General features: G+C 40.3%; 1 protein-coding gene across 1 annotated transcript; it reads right to left on the reverse strand.

Annotated features, from left to right (window-relative positions):
• Positions 1-190: 190 nt before the first annotated feature.
• On the reverse strand, positions 191-14,394 carry LOC148422174 (lysine-specific demethylase RSBN1L-like). The gene is made up of 8 exons (XM_088417537.1): positions 13,887-14,394; positions 13,503-13,634; positions 10,968-11,617; positions 7,648-7,785; positions 7,253-7,395; positions 4,748-4,915; positions 3,491-3,602; positions 191-2,383 (listed from the first exon to the last, which is right to left on the reverse strand). Exons 1-8 carry the CDS (start codon positions 14,392-14,394, stop codon positions 1,142-1,144), a joined length of 3,093 nt encoding a protein of 1,030 aa, XP_088273663.1. The 3' UTR covers positions 191-1,141.
• Positions 14,395-16,099: the final 1,705 nt, after the last annotated feature.

A 16,099-nucleotide genomic window follows, 5' to 3' on the forward strand; every position in this document is an offset into this window, starting at 1 on the left:
TACTTCTTTCAGAATCTGAGAAAAAGTGTAATTCTAAGTAATAGCTTGATTCAGTTATTCTGAGTGATTTGTTTCTACCACCCAAGTCCTTTTTAATTGAACTGCTTTTTTTCATAGGGAGGGATGCATCGCTCTCTATAAAAATAATTAGCATTTTGAAACAGTAGGAGGCAATAACTGCTCAGCAAAATCCATATTTTTGAACCATTTATTGAGGTTCAGATCAGAGAGTATAAATCACACTACCAAGTCTTATCTTTGGAAATAAAATGTATTTACAATTAAAAAAAACCAAAACAACGTTGTCCATGTACGTTGGCCTCAAATAAAAACAAGACAGTTAAATGATATAAATAAGTTCTATGGAAAATAAAACTCATCTTACAAAAAAATATATGCATTTTCTGTATACATTTCCTCACGTAGGTGCTAATAACATCTATTTATGCTGTACAGTTTTTGGTACATACAGAATAATTTACAGCTAGGTGTTGGCTTGGAAGTCCCGTCGAAGAAAAAAAAGCCACAATGCATCATCATTTGCGAAGTGCTTGAAACTTGCTGAAAAGGTTAAAAAAAAACGGCAAACATGATTCAGTAGAAGCTCATTATTATGTAGTATGTCATTTTGTGTGTGTGTTTGCTTTGAAATGCGAGAGCGCCTTGTACCTGCAGAAAGCGCTAAAAAAAAAAAAAAAAAAAAAAAGCCAAGAAGTAAGCAGGCAGGCACTGACAGACGCTAACGTACATTCTCCAAACAAATATAATGCGAGGACAGCTAACATTCATCTTCCTCTGTTGGAATATGTGGGAGGGCATCCTGTACACTAAAGCGCAAAACGTTAGGGATGAATTGGCTCTGGGGGAGGAGGGCGCATGGTATTGGGCACAGGAAACACTCTTAACCTTTACAGGTGAATTTAATTGCAAAAGCTGTTGGAAAGTCCTGGAACAAGGCTACCGCGCTTCTAGTGACACTAGCAGGTTGCAACAGAGAATGAATAAGAAAATTTAGAAAAGGTCCAATGATGTCACTTTAGGTTCGCCCCGAAATCTCACCTGAAAGGCCAACATCCCTAACGTGGCCAGAGTAGCGTAAGTGTGGCTGTGTGTGATGATCATCATAAAACATAGGCAACATTCATACAAGGAAGTCTTTGTGAGTTTTGAGGGTCTGCTTGAGCGCCGAGTGCTGCTGCTGCGTTTGGGGCTCCGGGAGCGCCGGCCCACTTTTCACTTTGGTTCCTTTGAAGGGAACCAGCGTCCGGGTGTCTGCGGTCTTGGCGTTGTGTTGGTGGTGGTGGTGAGTTTTAAAAGAGAGCGCCACCGTCTGGTGGGCCTCCATGGGCTTGAAGAGGTCAAAAGTGATGAGCGTCCTCGGGGGCTTCTTGGCCTCCTCTTTTTTGCAGTCTCGCCCGATCTGAGCCATCTTGTTGGGCGAGGCTTTGGGATCCCACTTGAGTGGCGCCGACGCGTCGGATTTGGGGGCGGAAGCGTCCGACCGGTGACCGCTCTTCTCCTTACCTTGCGAAGACTTGTGTTTGCAGCCGTCCGGCATCTCCTCGGGCCGGGAGTTGAGAGGCAAAACTGAGACACCTCCTCCGGGCTCCTTGTCCTTCTTTCTCGCTGCCGCCATGACCTTCTCCCTCTCTTTATCCTTCAATCTATGCTTCCTATCCCGAGCTTTATTCTTGTCTTTTCTCTCCTGTTTAAGCCTTTCTTTTTCCTCTTTACTCCTTTCCCTCTCCTCTTTATTCCTCTCTTTCTCTAGAACTCTTTCCTTCTCTTTAGTCCTCTCCTCTCCTTTACTCCTCTCATTTTCCTCTTTACTCCTTTCCCTCTCCTCTTTGGTCCTCTCCTTTTCCTCTTTACTCCTGTCATCCTTCTCCCATCGCCCTTTCTCCTTCTTGGCGGTCTTGTGGTGCCTCGCCTCCTCACTGCAGCTCTCCTTCCTGACTGGCGGTGGTCTCAGCGAAGCACTTCCTTCCTCACCTGGCCATCGTTCCTCCCCCTCCTCCTCTTTTTTCACCTCTGCCAACTCCTGCTTCATTAGAGCTTCTGATTGGTCTCCCTCCTTACAGGGAAGTGGTAAAGGTAGCTCCTCCAGTTTCATCGCCTTCTTCTCAAGGCCCTCCTCCTTGATATGCAGTGTGACCTCACTAGGTGAAGACTTTTCTAATTCCTCGTCCGCAACGTCGTGTTGGTGGTACTGCTTGAGTCGAATGTGCCAGGCCAAGCTGCAGACGGCCGACACCGTCTTGAACTGGTGGATGACGCCCCTGGGGATGAAGTAGATGTCGTCGTGGTAGAGCTGGATGCGCGCATAGCGGATGCCCTCCCGCCGCAGTTGGTTCAGCTTAGCGTCGTCGATCCACTGGACGCACTGCGGACGCAAAAAGGCCTGCGGTTTAGGGTCCGGTGCACAAGAGCACATAGTGTGAAGGCAGACCAACTTCTACAAGCATATTAAATGCATACGTTGTATTTTTTAGACAGTCAACTTTATTTTTACAGTCAACGCTAATTAACCCCTGGGGGAAATTTTGACACAACTTGGGCTTTTTGATATGTGATAAAGGGAAAAGCATACAAAAAAAAACACTGAGGTAGGGCTGCACAATTAATCAAATTTTAATCGCAATCACGATATTAAGATGATCCTCTGCGATATTAACATTTAAAAAGCCAGCTACACTCCATGTCATATAAAGTACTTTGTCATCCTACCACCAGGGGGCGATGTTTCCCCAAATGTTTGCATGACAAAAACCTATGCTTTCATCACCCTAATATATTATTTACCAGTTTGGAATGGTGTTCAGTTTCTCACTTGATTCCTAATGAATACACTGCTACAGTCGATTGGGACCCATTTTGAAAAATCCATTTGGCAAAAAATGTGAACGAATTCGGTTTGAAATGACCGAAAATAACATTTTGACTGCTAATTGATTCAAATTTGCTTAAAAGTAAATTCATGTGCCTGGTTCTTAGTAGGCTTCGTTGACCCTCCCTGAACTTTGATCAATTATAAATTAATATTCCCTTCAAAAAACCTTATAAAATAAAACCGTACCACAAAATCTGTTGTAATAATAATAATAGTGACCTCTGACTTTAAGTGAAAACAATAACTTTAGGGTTGCGCTGCCAGTTTTTTTTTTTATTTGGTTTGGAGTGGCAAAATGGCCGCCTCCTGAGGAGCATAAAAAACTGGGGATTTTGTAGCTTTTGTATTTCACAAAATGTTATACACAATCATTATTTAAGCCATCGCCGCCTTGGTCAAATGATGTGTTGATTAGTTTCCAGTGAGAACACGGGCTTTTGTCACCCACAAGTATGTATGACATAGCAGTGTAGTGTATAGCAAAACAAAATGGTTCAAATAGTTTTCACATGCTGTCAAATAGCACAGTGTACACACAAACGCCTTAAACGTTGTTCTGATGGAACCAGCGACCAATCTGTCTCTCTTTCGCGGACGCACCTGAGACAGCGGCGGCTCGTGGAGATCCAGCTGCAACCTCATGACCACGTCTGGAAAGTCTGCGGCGTGAAAGCACACCACGTCTTTGGTGATGCGCGCAGGTGTGTCACTCCTGCAACACAAACACGCTCAGCACGCACGCACGCACGCACGCACGCACGCAAGCCAGCTGGGATTCTGCAGCAGCAGCAGCGCAGCACAAACAATGCATTTCCTTACAAAGCTTCTTTCAGGTCTGACACAAGTGTGTTCTTTCTTTGCAGAAAACAATTTTTATATTAAATGTACATTTTTCCTTACAAAAGGATAAAAAAAAGAAAAACTATAATAAATGCAATTACCGGTATATATTTTTTCATTTACAAAAACCAATATCTCAATGTTATTTAATGGAACTTATACATACATATTTAATATTTGAATTGTAATGCAATTTTACGACCATTCTATCTAATTACAACTTCATTATTTTGAAATCAACATTTTCAAACTTTAATAGTACCAGTTTCAATTCTTTTTTGAAAATGTTTTTCTTTTTGCAGACTGGTGTTATGCAACAAAGAAACAACATTTGATTTCATTCACAGTTCAATTAAAATGTTAGTCACATTCATTACACTTTTGTCATTTTCTTTTTCTTTCTACTTTGAACTTTTTTGTCACATTTTTACATAGGATGTTTACTTACTGTATTTACAAAAGTGTCGTAAGCCGCAAATGGGCTCATGTTTAGTATTTTAATTAAACTGTAATATGCAACTTTATTACCATTTTATCTGATTACAACTTATAACATTATTATGACTTGGTTGTAACAGTTTATATATATTTTCTTTTTGAAGACACTTGACCATCGTCTGATTATACCTTATACACTTTGATTACAATTTGAACCTTTTGGCTCCTGGGAAAGCTTAAACATTGAGGCAGTTATTTTTGTAGAAATCCCAAAACGGACGTCTCTGATGAAAATCAATATATCAAAACTATTCTATGCGACATAAGCCAGGTTTTGTGAATATGCATCACATGTGTGTTTAATTTCTTTATTAGTTAACAAAAAAATCGGACCAATTAGTAACATTCCACTTTGTACTTTACATTTTTCCTATCTGACATTTTTTTGTCATGTTTTTACCGACATTATATGTGGCAGAGCAAAAAAAATGTGCAGTCTGCCGCAAACGGGCCCTGATCTTTGCATATGGAGGTTACAAAGTTGTGTTCATAAGTCAGGATAAAAGCGTGCGCACTCACTCTTCTCCACAGCGCACGGCCTTTAGCACACCCACGGCGGCGGTCGTTTGTCTCTCGAAGCCCTGCCCGATGTGATCGGCGTGGGCTCGCGTTCGATCCTCGAAAAGCATCTCGCGGGGTTCGCTGGCTCTGGGCAGGTACTGTAGGTTCTTGATCTCATTGGTGGACCTGTGACGCAACCGTTTACAACGTTAATCGCACACCGGAAAAATTGCGATCAAATATTACAAGTGTGATAGATTGTGGATATGCTGTACGGAGGTATCTTGACATATTGACTTTCACGTTTTGTGTGACTAAGCTTGTCAATTTTCCCCATTAAAATGAACCCAACATGAAGAATCGGGTTGGCTCTTAGCTCTTTCAGTGCGACACGTTTTCGGAAATGGCCACCCCGAGAGCGCCAGACAATTTTGAGCATTTTCAATCTTACAAGGCTGACAAAATATTATGTGCTATGTCTATGCCAGTGTTTTTCATATAGTGGGGCGGGGTGGAAAAGGATTTGTTTTTGCAATGTGAAGTTTAATTGTGATAAAATGATTTTCAGGCACTTTGATGGACTTTAGGTTTTTTCTGCTTAGACCAGGGGTGTCAAACTCGTTTTAGCTTGTGGGTCTTATGGAGAAAAATGTATGCTCAACTGGGCCGCACCAATAAAATCATGGTATGTATTTACATAACCTTAAAACAACAACTTTAAATTTTGTAGCATTTCTTTACACTGTCCAAAAGAGCAAAAGCACAACATCACTATTAATCATAAAACATCAACATTACCACTAATAATAAACCATTTCAAGTTTTTTTCATTTCTTAAAAAAATTCGGCTCATTTTTTATGTTATACAAAATCATCTCATCGGCCAGATTAAACCCATTATCGGGCCAGAACCGGCCCTTGGGCCGCATATTTGATACCCATTGCTTTGACAAGCCTTTTAACCTGTATAAATGCTGTAAAAAAAGTAGTTAATAGTTGTTAAGTTTTTTTTTATTGCTTTTTCCATGTATCGTTGTTAAAAAGGATAACGTTTTAGGTATACTTATACAATTTTTATAGATAATAATTTATTTATGGTCATTGTTAAAAAGGATAACATTTTAGGTATACTTATACAATTTTTTATAGATAATAATCTTATTTATGGTCGGCGTGGCAAAATGGGGGACGCAAAATATTTTCTCTTTCCTAGGAGGGGCTTTGCAAAAATATAATTGGGAATCACTGGTCTGTGCTAACATGCATGGTACCTCACAAAAGATTACATTCTATTCTTCAATTACAAGAAGAAAAAAAAAACATTTCTAGCTGATTCCTTTCTTTGTCAATCACTGTTTGAAATCAAATTAATTTCAGTGACTGAGCTACTTTGAATAAAAAGGGAGAAAATCAGCTTTTTGTGAAAAGAAACAATGAAACAACAATTAAATTTAGGCTAGATTTTTTGTTTTAGTAGCATTTGAAACATCTCAACCCTCATTCCCTTCTATAAAACATAACCACAAAGAATGAAAGTGTGTTTTTGATGACAAAATAACGACTTGCATGTGTGAATATAAACAGCAACATTTCCACGTTTGACAACATTTACACATTTTTGGCCATTTACAAGGTATGTGTGCATGCATGCGTGTGTGTTTTTTAATACCCAGTACTTGATATTTGTTGGATAGTGTGTGACACATTCTCTTGGATGCAAGCGAACGGTGAAAAATTTGCACACCCACTTTGTTCACCTCCATCGCAGGTGCGCTTGAGAGGAATCATTTTGTTTTTGGCTCGACATAGAGAAGCACTACGCTAGATGTTTGCGCTTACCGCCTTCCGCGGTTTCATAGAAGATTCTAGGGATGGATCTCTGCTGGTATCAGTTGCTGTGACGGAATCCACTAATTTTACAAAACCGGCTCGGCTTCGGTGAATTCGCCATCTGATTCTCCATCAAATGACAAAGCATCTTTTAAACTACGGCGCACACCACGCATATGTTGGAGCCGGTGGTGGCTTTGGATGACGCAGACGCACGCATCTGTCACGTATTCACAACCACAGAATCCACTCCATCGTCTATGTCTTCATCATTTAGCCTACCACGAGACATACGTTGTCTTATCTGATTAAGAGTTGATATGAAGTCGATCACTTGTGTTTTTTGCCCCCAATCTACACGGCTCCAGTTCTTCTTGGTTACTTTCTTATTCAACGTGAGCAACGCTGCCATCAAATGATCACAGTTCATTACTACAATGCTCATTTGATTTGATATTAAGATGAGCACTAGTCAAGGGTGTCCGCTACCAATTATTAAAAACAAAAACAAAAAAAAACGCATTTGATGAGAAGTCTCATCGTTGGCATACATCTTAAGTATTGAGAACTCTCATTCATGGCACTGAAAGAGTTCAAATGGAACTTAAATATATAGCCATTTTAACTTCAGAATATGTTCCAAAATCCCAGTTTAACCGCCAAGGAAATTTTGCACCCCACAAGCGAACATACCTTTTCCTCTTGAAGGGAGACTTGGGCATGTCGGCCATGGGGATCATCTGTTCTCCGGGTCGAACCCACATGATGGGGCCGTCGTCGCTTTCTGTGGGGCTCTGCAGCCGTAGACTGGAGAAGGTTCCCCAGGGCAAAGTTCGCTGTAGTAAAAACACAAAATGCTCGAGTGAGGTAATGAACCAGACGATCAATAGCCATGAGAATTATGTGGAATTTATAGCAGATTTTAAAAAAAAGAAAAGAGTTAACAAAATTTAAGGTATTTATGCTTATTATTTCCAATCCTCTCCAAATTAATTTCTTGAGTAAATTTACTTATCAATTTCTGAAAATGTTTCGCCCCTTTGCCACCTTGCTGTGGCTATACACTGCCTCCGGAATGAACGAAGTACCTCCAGAAAGGGAGAGTCCTCCAGCATGCGGATGAACTCGGGGAAATAGTCCCCGACCTCCTCATCCACAGCACCCACCAGACTGACTTGCCGCATGGCCCCGGCCCGGTACGTTCCCTGGGAGTATGTCCGCTTCACCTGGGAGGACACATTAGATGTTGAAGCAGTATCTCTATCATCTACAATAACAATAACTTTATTTATTAGTTCTATTGATAGCAGCATAAAACCTTGATGGCAGGCCCTCTTTCTAACACATCACAAGATGGCACAAAATTAAGATGAAAGGTGCAGATTGCACCGGGACCACAGGAAATGTTTATAGACAGGAAAATACAGAGTGTTGTTATGCACAACATTTATTTAGAGGAGAAAAATGTTGATCTAATAATAAAAATCTGTGCAAAATATTCAGGCAACAATAATCTACACTGATTTAAAGACAGTTTTAATTAGGGATGCACTGGATTTTCACAGCAAATACATAAACTAATAAGCATTTTAAGATTTTGACCAAAAGAGAACTAAAATCGAAACGATACGTCCTACAAAGGTAGTTTGCATTGTGCGTTTATAGTATTCACAGACTGGAATCTTGGGCGTCCAGACTTGCCTATCAATGTTTCTACGTCACGGGTAAGCCTCCAGGAGCAAATATGGCTGCCGCCATGGCTTCTCTGACACAAAGTTTCCATAGGCTCTTATAAGCTTCTGCTAATAAAACCAATGTAACCGAAATACAACTGGATGCCATTTTTCCTAATGAACCATATTTTTTTTTTCCTTCAGAGCTCCAGAGGTACAATTTAATGCGTGTTTTACACTGGCGCATAAACTAATTGTGCCACATGAGAGCAAAAAATCCAAATGTGTCACTTCAAGTGTGCAGAGTGATTCCAGCTTTTGTTAGAATTTTAGATGCAAGTCTCATATAAGCTTTTATTAGTTCATTTAAGTCAGGACTTTTTGTCAAAGTGTATCCCAATGCTCACAGCTCATGAAGACAGCAGCCAAAGATTTTTTTTTTTTTTTAAATCATCGCTCGCCCACATCTGCTTTGCCAAAAATCGATCTCCTCAGGGCATACATGAATCCCAAAGCAGCTGAAGTAAGAAAATGTGCAAATAATCAAGCGTCAGGAGAGAGCCGGTGTGTGTCGTCGTGTAGGTGCATGGAGGCTATGAAGTAATCTGATTACAAAGCTCTACGAGGGAGACCTTGGCAAATGTTCTTTGCAGAGAGGGGCCCCTGGATGGAATAATTTTAGGTTAGTGTGACCTAAATGGATCCCTCTGAGTGTGTGACTGCACGGGAGGCACATTTTATGGCTGCTGCTAAACGGGAATATAATTTAAGTGCAGTCTTTTCAAAATCCACGCTGCAGTGGTCCGCCATTGATATAATTAGATGTTTCGCAGTACAGCTAGAAAGTGCTGATGTGTCATTTTCATTCTTGGTTGTTCGAACCTTCCATGCGTCGCCAAAGAAAAGTCGACGTTTTTTTTTCAGTATAGCTAAGTTGGAATTGGAAAAAAAACAAGCTTTGAAATAGTGTGATGCACTGATTATTGTGTTACTGCTCTTCACAAACCAAAATACACAGACCAGTGGTTCTCAACCTTTTTACACCCTTTAGCAACTCAACAACTACTTAAATCTTTAAGTACCAACATAATGGCCAACATAATAATACTCTACAGTAGTAGGTATAGTAAATACTCATCAAAAACTAAGCAGGTCTGAAGCCTGTTTTATTTCATATTATTAGAAATATGATGCACTTTTTTTTTTTAGCAATAATACTGTGATTAAATAAATAAAATAAAAAGTACTTTAATTATTTGATATTTAATGATATTTAAAGGAAAAATAACAAACCTAAAAACCAAACATTGCACTTAGTAAGTAAATACAACTTAATAGTTATACAGTACAGTTAAAAGTGCAATACAACATAAAAAAAAATAATCACGCATAAAACGATTTAGGTCATCGTAAATCAGAAAATTGATGTAAACATCCTATTGTAATGTACATAAACATTTAAACCTGAACCAATTCTTCAGTGCATTGTCACAATAAAGGCCAGCTTTGGAATGAATGACATTTAAAATGTGCCTCCTATTTTCATTCTCGTCACCAAAGGTGTGCTCGTATAGATCAAGTAAAAATAAATAAATGACCGCAGATCAAGTTGTAACAATACTTATTGCGTGTATATCCATCATGCATTCCAGCATGCTTGGAATAAGAAAGGGGGAGAAAACAAAGGGGAGTAATTTGAACCCTTTCATTCCTTGATACTCAGTTTGGATTTCAAAATGACCTTTTCAAACTTTGAAAATTATGACCCAATTTAATCTTCCATGACACATACGGTAATGTATGTCACGTCCATGCCGCATGTTGTGGAAACGTGTTGGTTATATTTGTTAAAGTCTTAAAGCCGCCGTGTGTAATATTTAGAGGGGTGGAGCATTGCCAAAGTGTTAGTGTGTCTTATACACGATAACATAAAAAATACCATAATATGATTAAAAATTAAGGGTGAATTTGGGGGATTATGGTAATTAGTGATTATTAGACCTATGATTATACAAAAAAGAACTAGATTATACAACACATTTATTTGCATATTGAAATTTATAGACCTACGATTATACAAAAAAAGAACTAGATTATACAACACATTTATTTGCATATTGAAATTTAGAGTGAGTTTTAAAATCACTAACTTACAAAATTTTCCACACTGTACCTTTAAATACTCTTACCCTGCTGAAGTGTGAGGCGCCACAACTCCAACAAGCTATTTACAATGACTTGGCTTTTGGCCTCCTCATAACTGACGAGACAAGCAGCGACTTAATCTGAATCTTAAACTGAATCTGAATCTTTAGCTTCTACCTAAATCAATACAATGCCGGAACAGTACCTAAGGATCCCGTTAGTCATTACAGAGGTTCACAAACCTGACTTTCACAGAATAGCTTTTCCACTCTTACCCATTAAAAAAAGGTACTTGATAAAATTGGACACTCGATTCCGGTTGCGAATATCACCGTTCACGGCAGTAAATTAATTAAGATACTGTAATGCCTTTGCATGGGGGCAAGGACAGCTATCTGTTTTGGCTGCGTAAGGCAAATGAAAATGTACTGTAACCAACTCTCAATTCTGATTCATTGGCTTGGAGGGTTTCCAATGTGGAATATTTGCAAACTTTCTTCCCATGAAAATGTATTGGAGACTTCTCTATCCCTTTTCGGCCCGAGACACTGGAGGTGACGCAACAATGGACAATAACCTCAAAAGCTCACCTGAGTGTGGAAATTGGCCATGGTGGTGGTCTCGATGTCCTTCTTCCCAAGTACTTCCATCTTCACTGGGGCGTTGGGGAACTTGTAGGAGAAGTAATCCAGGAAGTCCGGGAGGTAGGACGCCGCTCCGTGAATGATGCCCATGACGAAGCACGCCGCCTGGGCTCCGTCCTCGCTGAACGACAGGGTGACAAACTCCTGGGCGAAACGCTGCATCTCGGCTGGCGACAGGGCAGAGAGCTGCTCGCTGTAGGCGCGCGCCACCGAAGCGCCCCCGTTGGCCTGCATCTCCACGTGGATCAGGTGGCCGAACTCCAGGCCGGGCAGACTTGGTGCAGGGGTGCAGTGCAGCGGTGAGCTGTAGCCCAGTCTGTCTCTGATCATGGCGGGCATGGAAAGAGGGTCCGGGTGGTATGGGCTGTGAAGCGGCCCCACGCCACCCCCGCTGTTACCGTTGATTCGGCTGAGGAATTCGGCCAATCCAAGAGAGACTCCGGAATAAACAGTCTGGCATGAGCGGTGGTACATTTTGGGGCGGCCGTGCCTTTCTTTGGCTCGCTCGCCATCTTTGTGCTTCTTTTTCTTCTTCTTCTTGAGCTTCTTCAGCAAGAGGTCTTCTTGGGAACTGGTTTTGGGCTTCTCCTTGGGCTCTGAGATGAACAGACACAAATTGGGGCTGTGGCTAAGTAATTGGTTTCATATTTACTTTTGCATTATTAAAACAACATGCATGTGAGGTTTAGAGATTCATTTTGTGTACTTGGCATCCCCAGGGCTACTGTACTATCAGTGAGAGGGCTTTCAAAGGAGAGGTCTGCCTGGTGAGTGACATGAGCATCAGCTAATAAGAGACATGCATCGCGTTAGGGCGGGGCAATTTAACCAAAACATATAAATATCAATTTTCTCCAGCTATTCTGAATGTTTACAACATTTATTTTGTATTAAAGTAATAAACAGAACAAATATTTATTCAAAAGTTTGATTTACTACAAAAATCCAGTGGAATATATTAAGATGATGAGAGACTGATTTTAAAACGGTTTTAAAATAAACCTAACATTCATTGTATGTGCATGACTCGCTTAAATGTTAACTCATTTAAAGACATATTTTACATATCTTTCAAGTGTAGGACATTTAATTTAATTTTATTTTTTTTAAATTTATTTTCAAGTGTTAAAGTAAAGGAGGCTCTGGATGATTTAAAAAGTAGCTGGCAGCTATTGTTAACGTGTCTTGTGAATCACGTTGGCATAATGCCACTAGCAAACATTGATTGCAACATTGATGTCACGTAGCTAATTTTCAAATCTTCAGATTTTTAATATGACTAATTGAATGAATTTGGTTTATTGACCAGCCCTGCACCACGCCATTCTCCTTTCTATCTGTGAAATTACCTCAAACATTCACTAGAAACATTTTATTCCTGCCCCCACCTCTCCAAACATACAATGAGCTTAGAAGATGACGCAAGTTCATGCACTACCTGTAAACTACAGAATATGGGCTGTATAAACAGTCATAAAAAAAAAAAAAACCTTACCAAGACTGAGGTAATAAAACCGTGTACTGACATCTGCAACAACATGTTGCAGAAGTATATTTTACTCCTCAGTGCCATCATTTGTTTTGACCTTATATATTTTCTCTAATGTCAAACAAATAAACACCTGGATCCAATATTGTGAGATTAAAATAAAAGGTTTTGTTAATGCCAAGATAAAACTCGCAAAACTTTAATACCTGTTGTTTTATTAGCCAGCAACAGTAAGTTGTTTCAAAAGACACATAATGCCACATATTGTGTTTACAAATTATGTGCATTTTAGCCCATTGTTAGATTTTGTGGTTCACACTATTTTGTTGCTTCATATGTTAAAAAAGAAGTTACAGTATAGAGTTTTTTATTGAGTGAAAAAATGCTAATTTACGTTATTTACTGGCAATCCGTTAAAATAACATAGACTAACTGTCACTAAGCCTGCCACATACCAAGCAGCAGTGGCTAAAACTGACTGAAGAGGACTAGCGCACCCAAAAATTCAGATGTAACTTTGCTGCACACTAAGTGACTGAGCACCGCACATCTAGAGATGTGCAGCAACAGAAAAGTCCAGTTTCTGGCTTTGAGACTCAAAACACAATATACAGATATACAGCACTGATTGGGGGGGGGGCATCACAAACCAAGGAAAACACAAGAAATGAATGAGTTTTTTTGTTGTTGTTTTTTTTGCCTCAAAGTGATGTTATATGAAAGGCTCCAAATTCTTGACTGAGAGGCAATGATACTCAAGGCTTCGGAATAGTTTTAAAAGAATGCTTGGATGAATTTGAAAGTGATTAATGTGTAGCAGGGATAAAACTAGATCAAAATATTATGGCTCAAGGGTTTTCACCTATTGCCAGTGAGTCCGAAATGTATCCCGTACAATAGATGGGTTCACTGATGATGTTTAAAGAAATTTGGCACTTGGGTGAGCAGCGTAAATCCAGGCTTTGATGTGAGCAGGGGGTGCTTTTACCTACCTCTCTGAAGAGGAAATACCACTTCCCCGTTTTCCTTTGAGATGTCACGTTCAGGAGGCAGTTTGTGGTTTTTCCACTCTTTACTGCTCCTTTCCTTCTTGCTGTCCTGTTCCTTGTCTTTACTGTTGTGATCTGCAGGGGAAAAAAAGAAAACAAAAGTGACGCTTGTTATTTCCATGCATGCCGAAGTGATAAAGGGACAAACATTTCCACGTGTGAGGGGTCCACATGCATTGCATTTGGGGCCTGATGCGAGCACACACAGTGGCCTGCGGCACAAGCCCCGTTATGTAATATTTCAACAGATGTTTTACTCGCAACCACGGGAGTTTGTTAAGTATTGGAGTGGGAAAGAGTGTGAAGCGCGGGAGAACTCGGTCTTACCTCTCTGTGGCGTCTTCGCGTCGCCGTTCTCGGTCTTTGTATGGCAGCTAGCGGGGCTGACTTTCTCCACAGCCGCGGCCGAACTGCGCTGCGCTTCGCCGCTTTTCTCCCTATGTCGCTTCTCCTTCGCCCGTTTCTCTTTGGACGGCGAGGCGAGGAAGTTGCTTATTTTGAAGATTTTCCGTGCGGGAGTCGCTGCTGCTCCTGGCACCACCACCGCGGTGGCGGTGGGGGCAGCGGAGTGGCTCGCCTTGGCCGGGCCGAAACTCCATTTCGTTGGGCTCCCACAACTCGGATTCCCGTTGTGTTTTCCCCCTGCGCACACCTCTCCGTTGACTTTCCTGTGCTTCAGTCGCTTCTCCTCGATGCGGATCTTCTTTTGAGGCGGCGGTTGGATGTCGTTGGAGGACTGAGATCGGCTCTCCGGCGGCCGTTTAGCTAACAACGCTTGGGGGGAATTTGTTTGGCTGTTCGCTGCGAAATGCATGGAGTCCACGGACTCGGCCATCTTGGAAGTTTCTATTTTTTACGCCAGACGTAACTGGTGCGTCAGAGCCAATGGAAGGCGGGGCTTAGGTCCCTACGTAACACGTAGAGAGGCGGAAAAGACACCAGGAAATGTTCTTCACAACTGTTCGAGAAAACTGTCTGTTTATGAAAGCAACAAGATACAATTTCTTTATTCAAAACTCACTGGTACTCAACCCATTTAAAAAGAGACCACGTGTGGAAAAAAGTTCTTTTTCGGTTTGTAACCTACAGAAAATGTATGATTGTTAAACCTGTGTATGAGGTAACAATACCCCATATCGCCACAAGATGTCGCCTAACACGTGGGCATGAGCACTTAACTAATGTAACTCAACTATATTGGTATTTTTGGCTTCCTCTGACTTGGGGATATTGAAAAGTACGCATACATTGACCTAAGGGTGTGTTTTCGATTAAGTGAACCTTCATGTTGCGCAGCAGCAGTGACTCTCTTTTATTTATTTTTTTTACAACGCTCCCCCAGGAAAGAGAAAACATTTTGCGCCCCCACTCGCCGCGGCGAATATAAATAAGATCATTTTCTCTAAAAGTTGTGTACGTATACGTACATACATGTTATTTTTTACAGGTTTTAGGCAGGTTACAAGTTATTCTGAAACACACAAAAAATATATTTATTGCACCCAACTCTTTTGATCCTTATTTAAATAGACTTTTTTTTTTTTTTTTTTTTTACCAGCTGAACCGCGTGATGCTGAAATCAGTCAATCAATCAATAAATAATAATAAGTGCAATTTGGTTTGGAACATTAACAAAGGAGCATCAATAGTTGACATACCTGGAGAAAAAGGTGTTAAACATTGTGCTGATTCTAAATCACAATATTACATGTAATTTAAATTAATGTAGGTACACTGTTGGGTGTTCATTGTGATCTAACTAAGCTAAAGTTCTATTATTGTTGTTAGGTTATTTGTTTTGATTATATAAAACCAATAAACATATTCATAGTAACAAACATAATAACAAAAGGAGACAATGTCATTCTTTTTCTTTAAATTTAATAGGTTTTAATTTGTAAGGAACATGCTTTTTCTCAGCATGTGGACAACAGTAAAGTGCTACTCTTTGAAGCTAGCTATAAACTGTGTATCCAATAGGCCACAACAACACTTGACTTGAGGGGGAAGCAGGAATCGAAAAGTGGACACATCTGCACCTAGGGGCACTGTAATATTTTGTTTTGTTTTTACAAAACAATGTACAGTACAGTACTTGAGCATGTTAATAACAATGGCAACTTCCCACAATGTCACTGGGAGGCAGTAGAGTAAAATAAAGTGTGTGAATGTTTTGAAAACTTGCTCATCTACTCAGTCCTGCAAAACGTTCACAAACACACTCAGTGATGACAATTCAATGACAGTGATTTTAATTTGTAATCTTTTTTTGTGTAATATCTGCATCACTATTCTTAGATCCCGCTGTGACTATCCTGTATGGAGTGTGCATGTTCTCCCATGCTTGCATGGGTCTTCTTCGGATATTCTATATTGTGGATAAGTGTTAATGTGAGAGTGGATGACTGTCTATACACACCCCGCAATTAGCTGGTGACCAGCTTAGGGTGCCTCTCTTTGAAACATCAGAAGGAATAGGCTTAGTGCACCTGCCCCTCTAATGAGGGAAGCGCTATAGAAAACAGATGAATGGATGATTG

This window comes from Hippichthys cyanospilos, chromosome 6, assembly GCF_059441005.1.
Source record: "Hippichthys cyanospilos isolate Australia breed blue-spotted pipefish chromosome 6, RoL_Hcya_1.0, whole genome shotgun sequence".
NCBI lineage: Eukaryota > Metazoa > Chordata > Actinopteri > Syngnathiformes > Syngnathidae > Hippichthys > Hippichthys cyanospilos.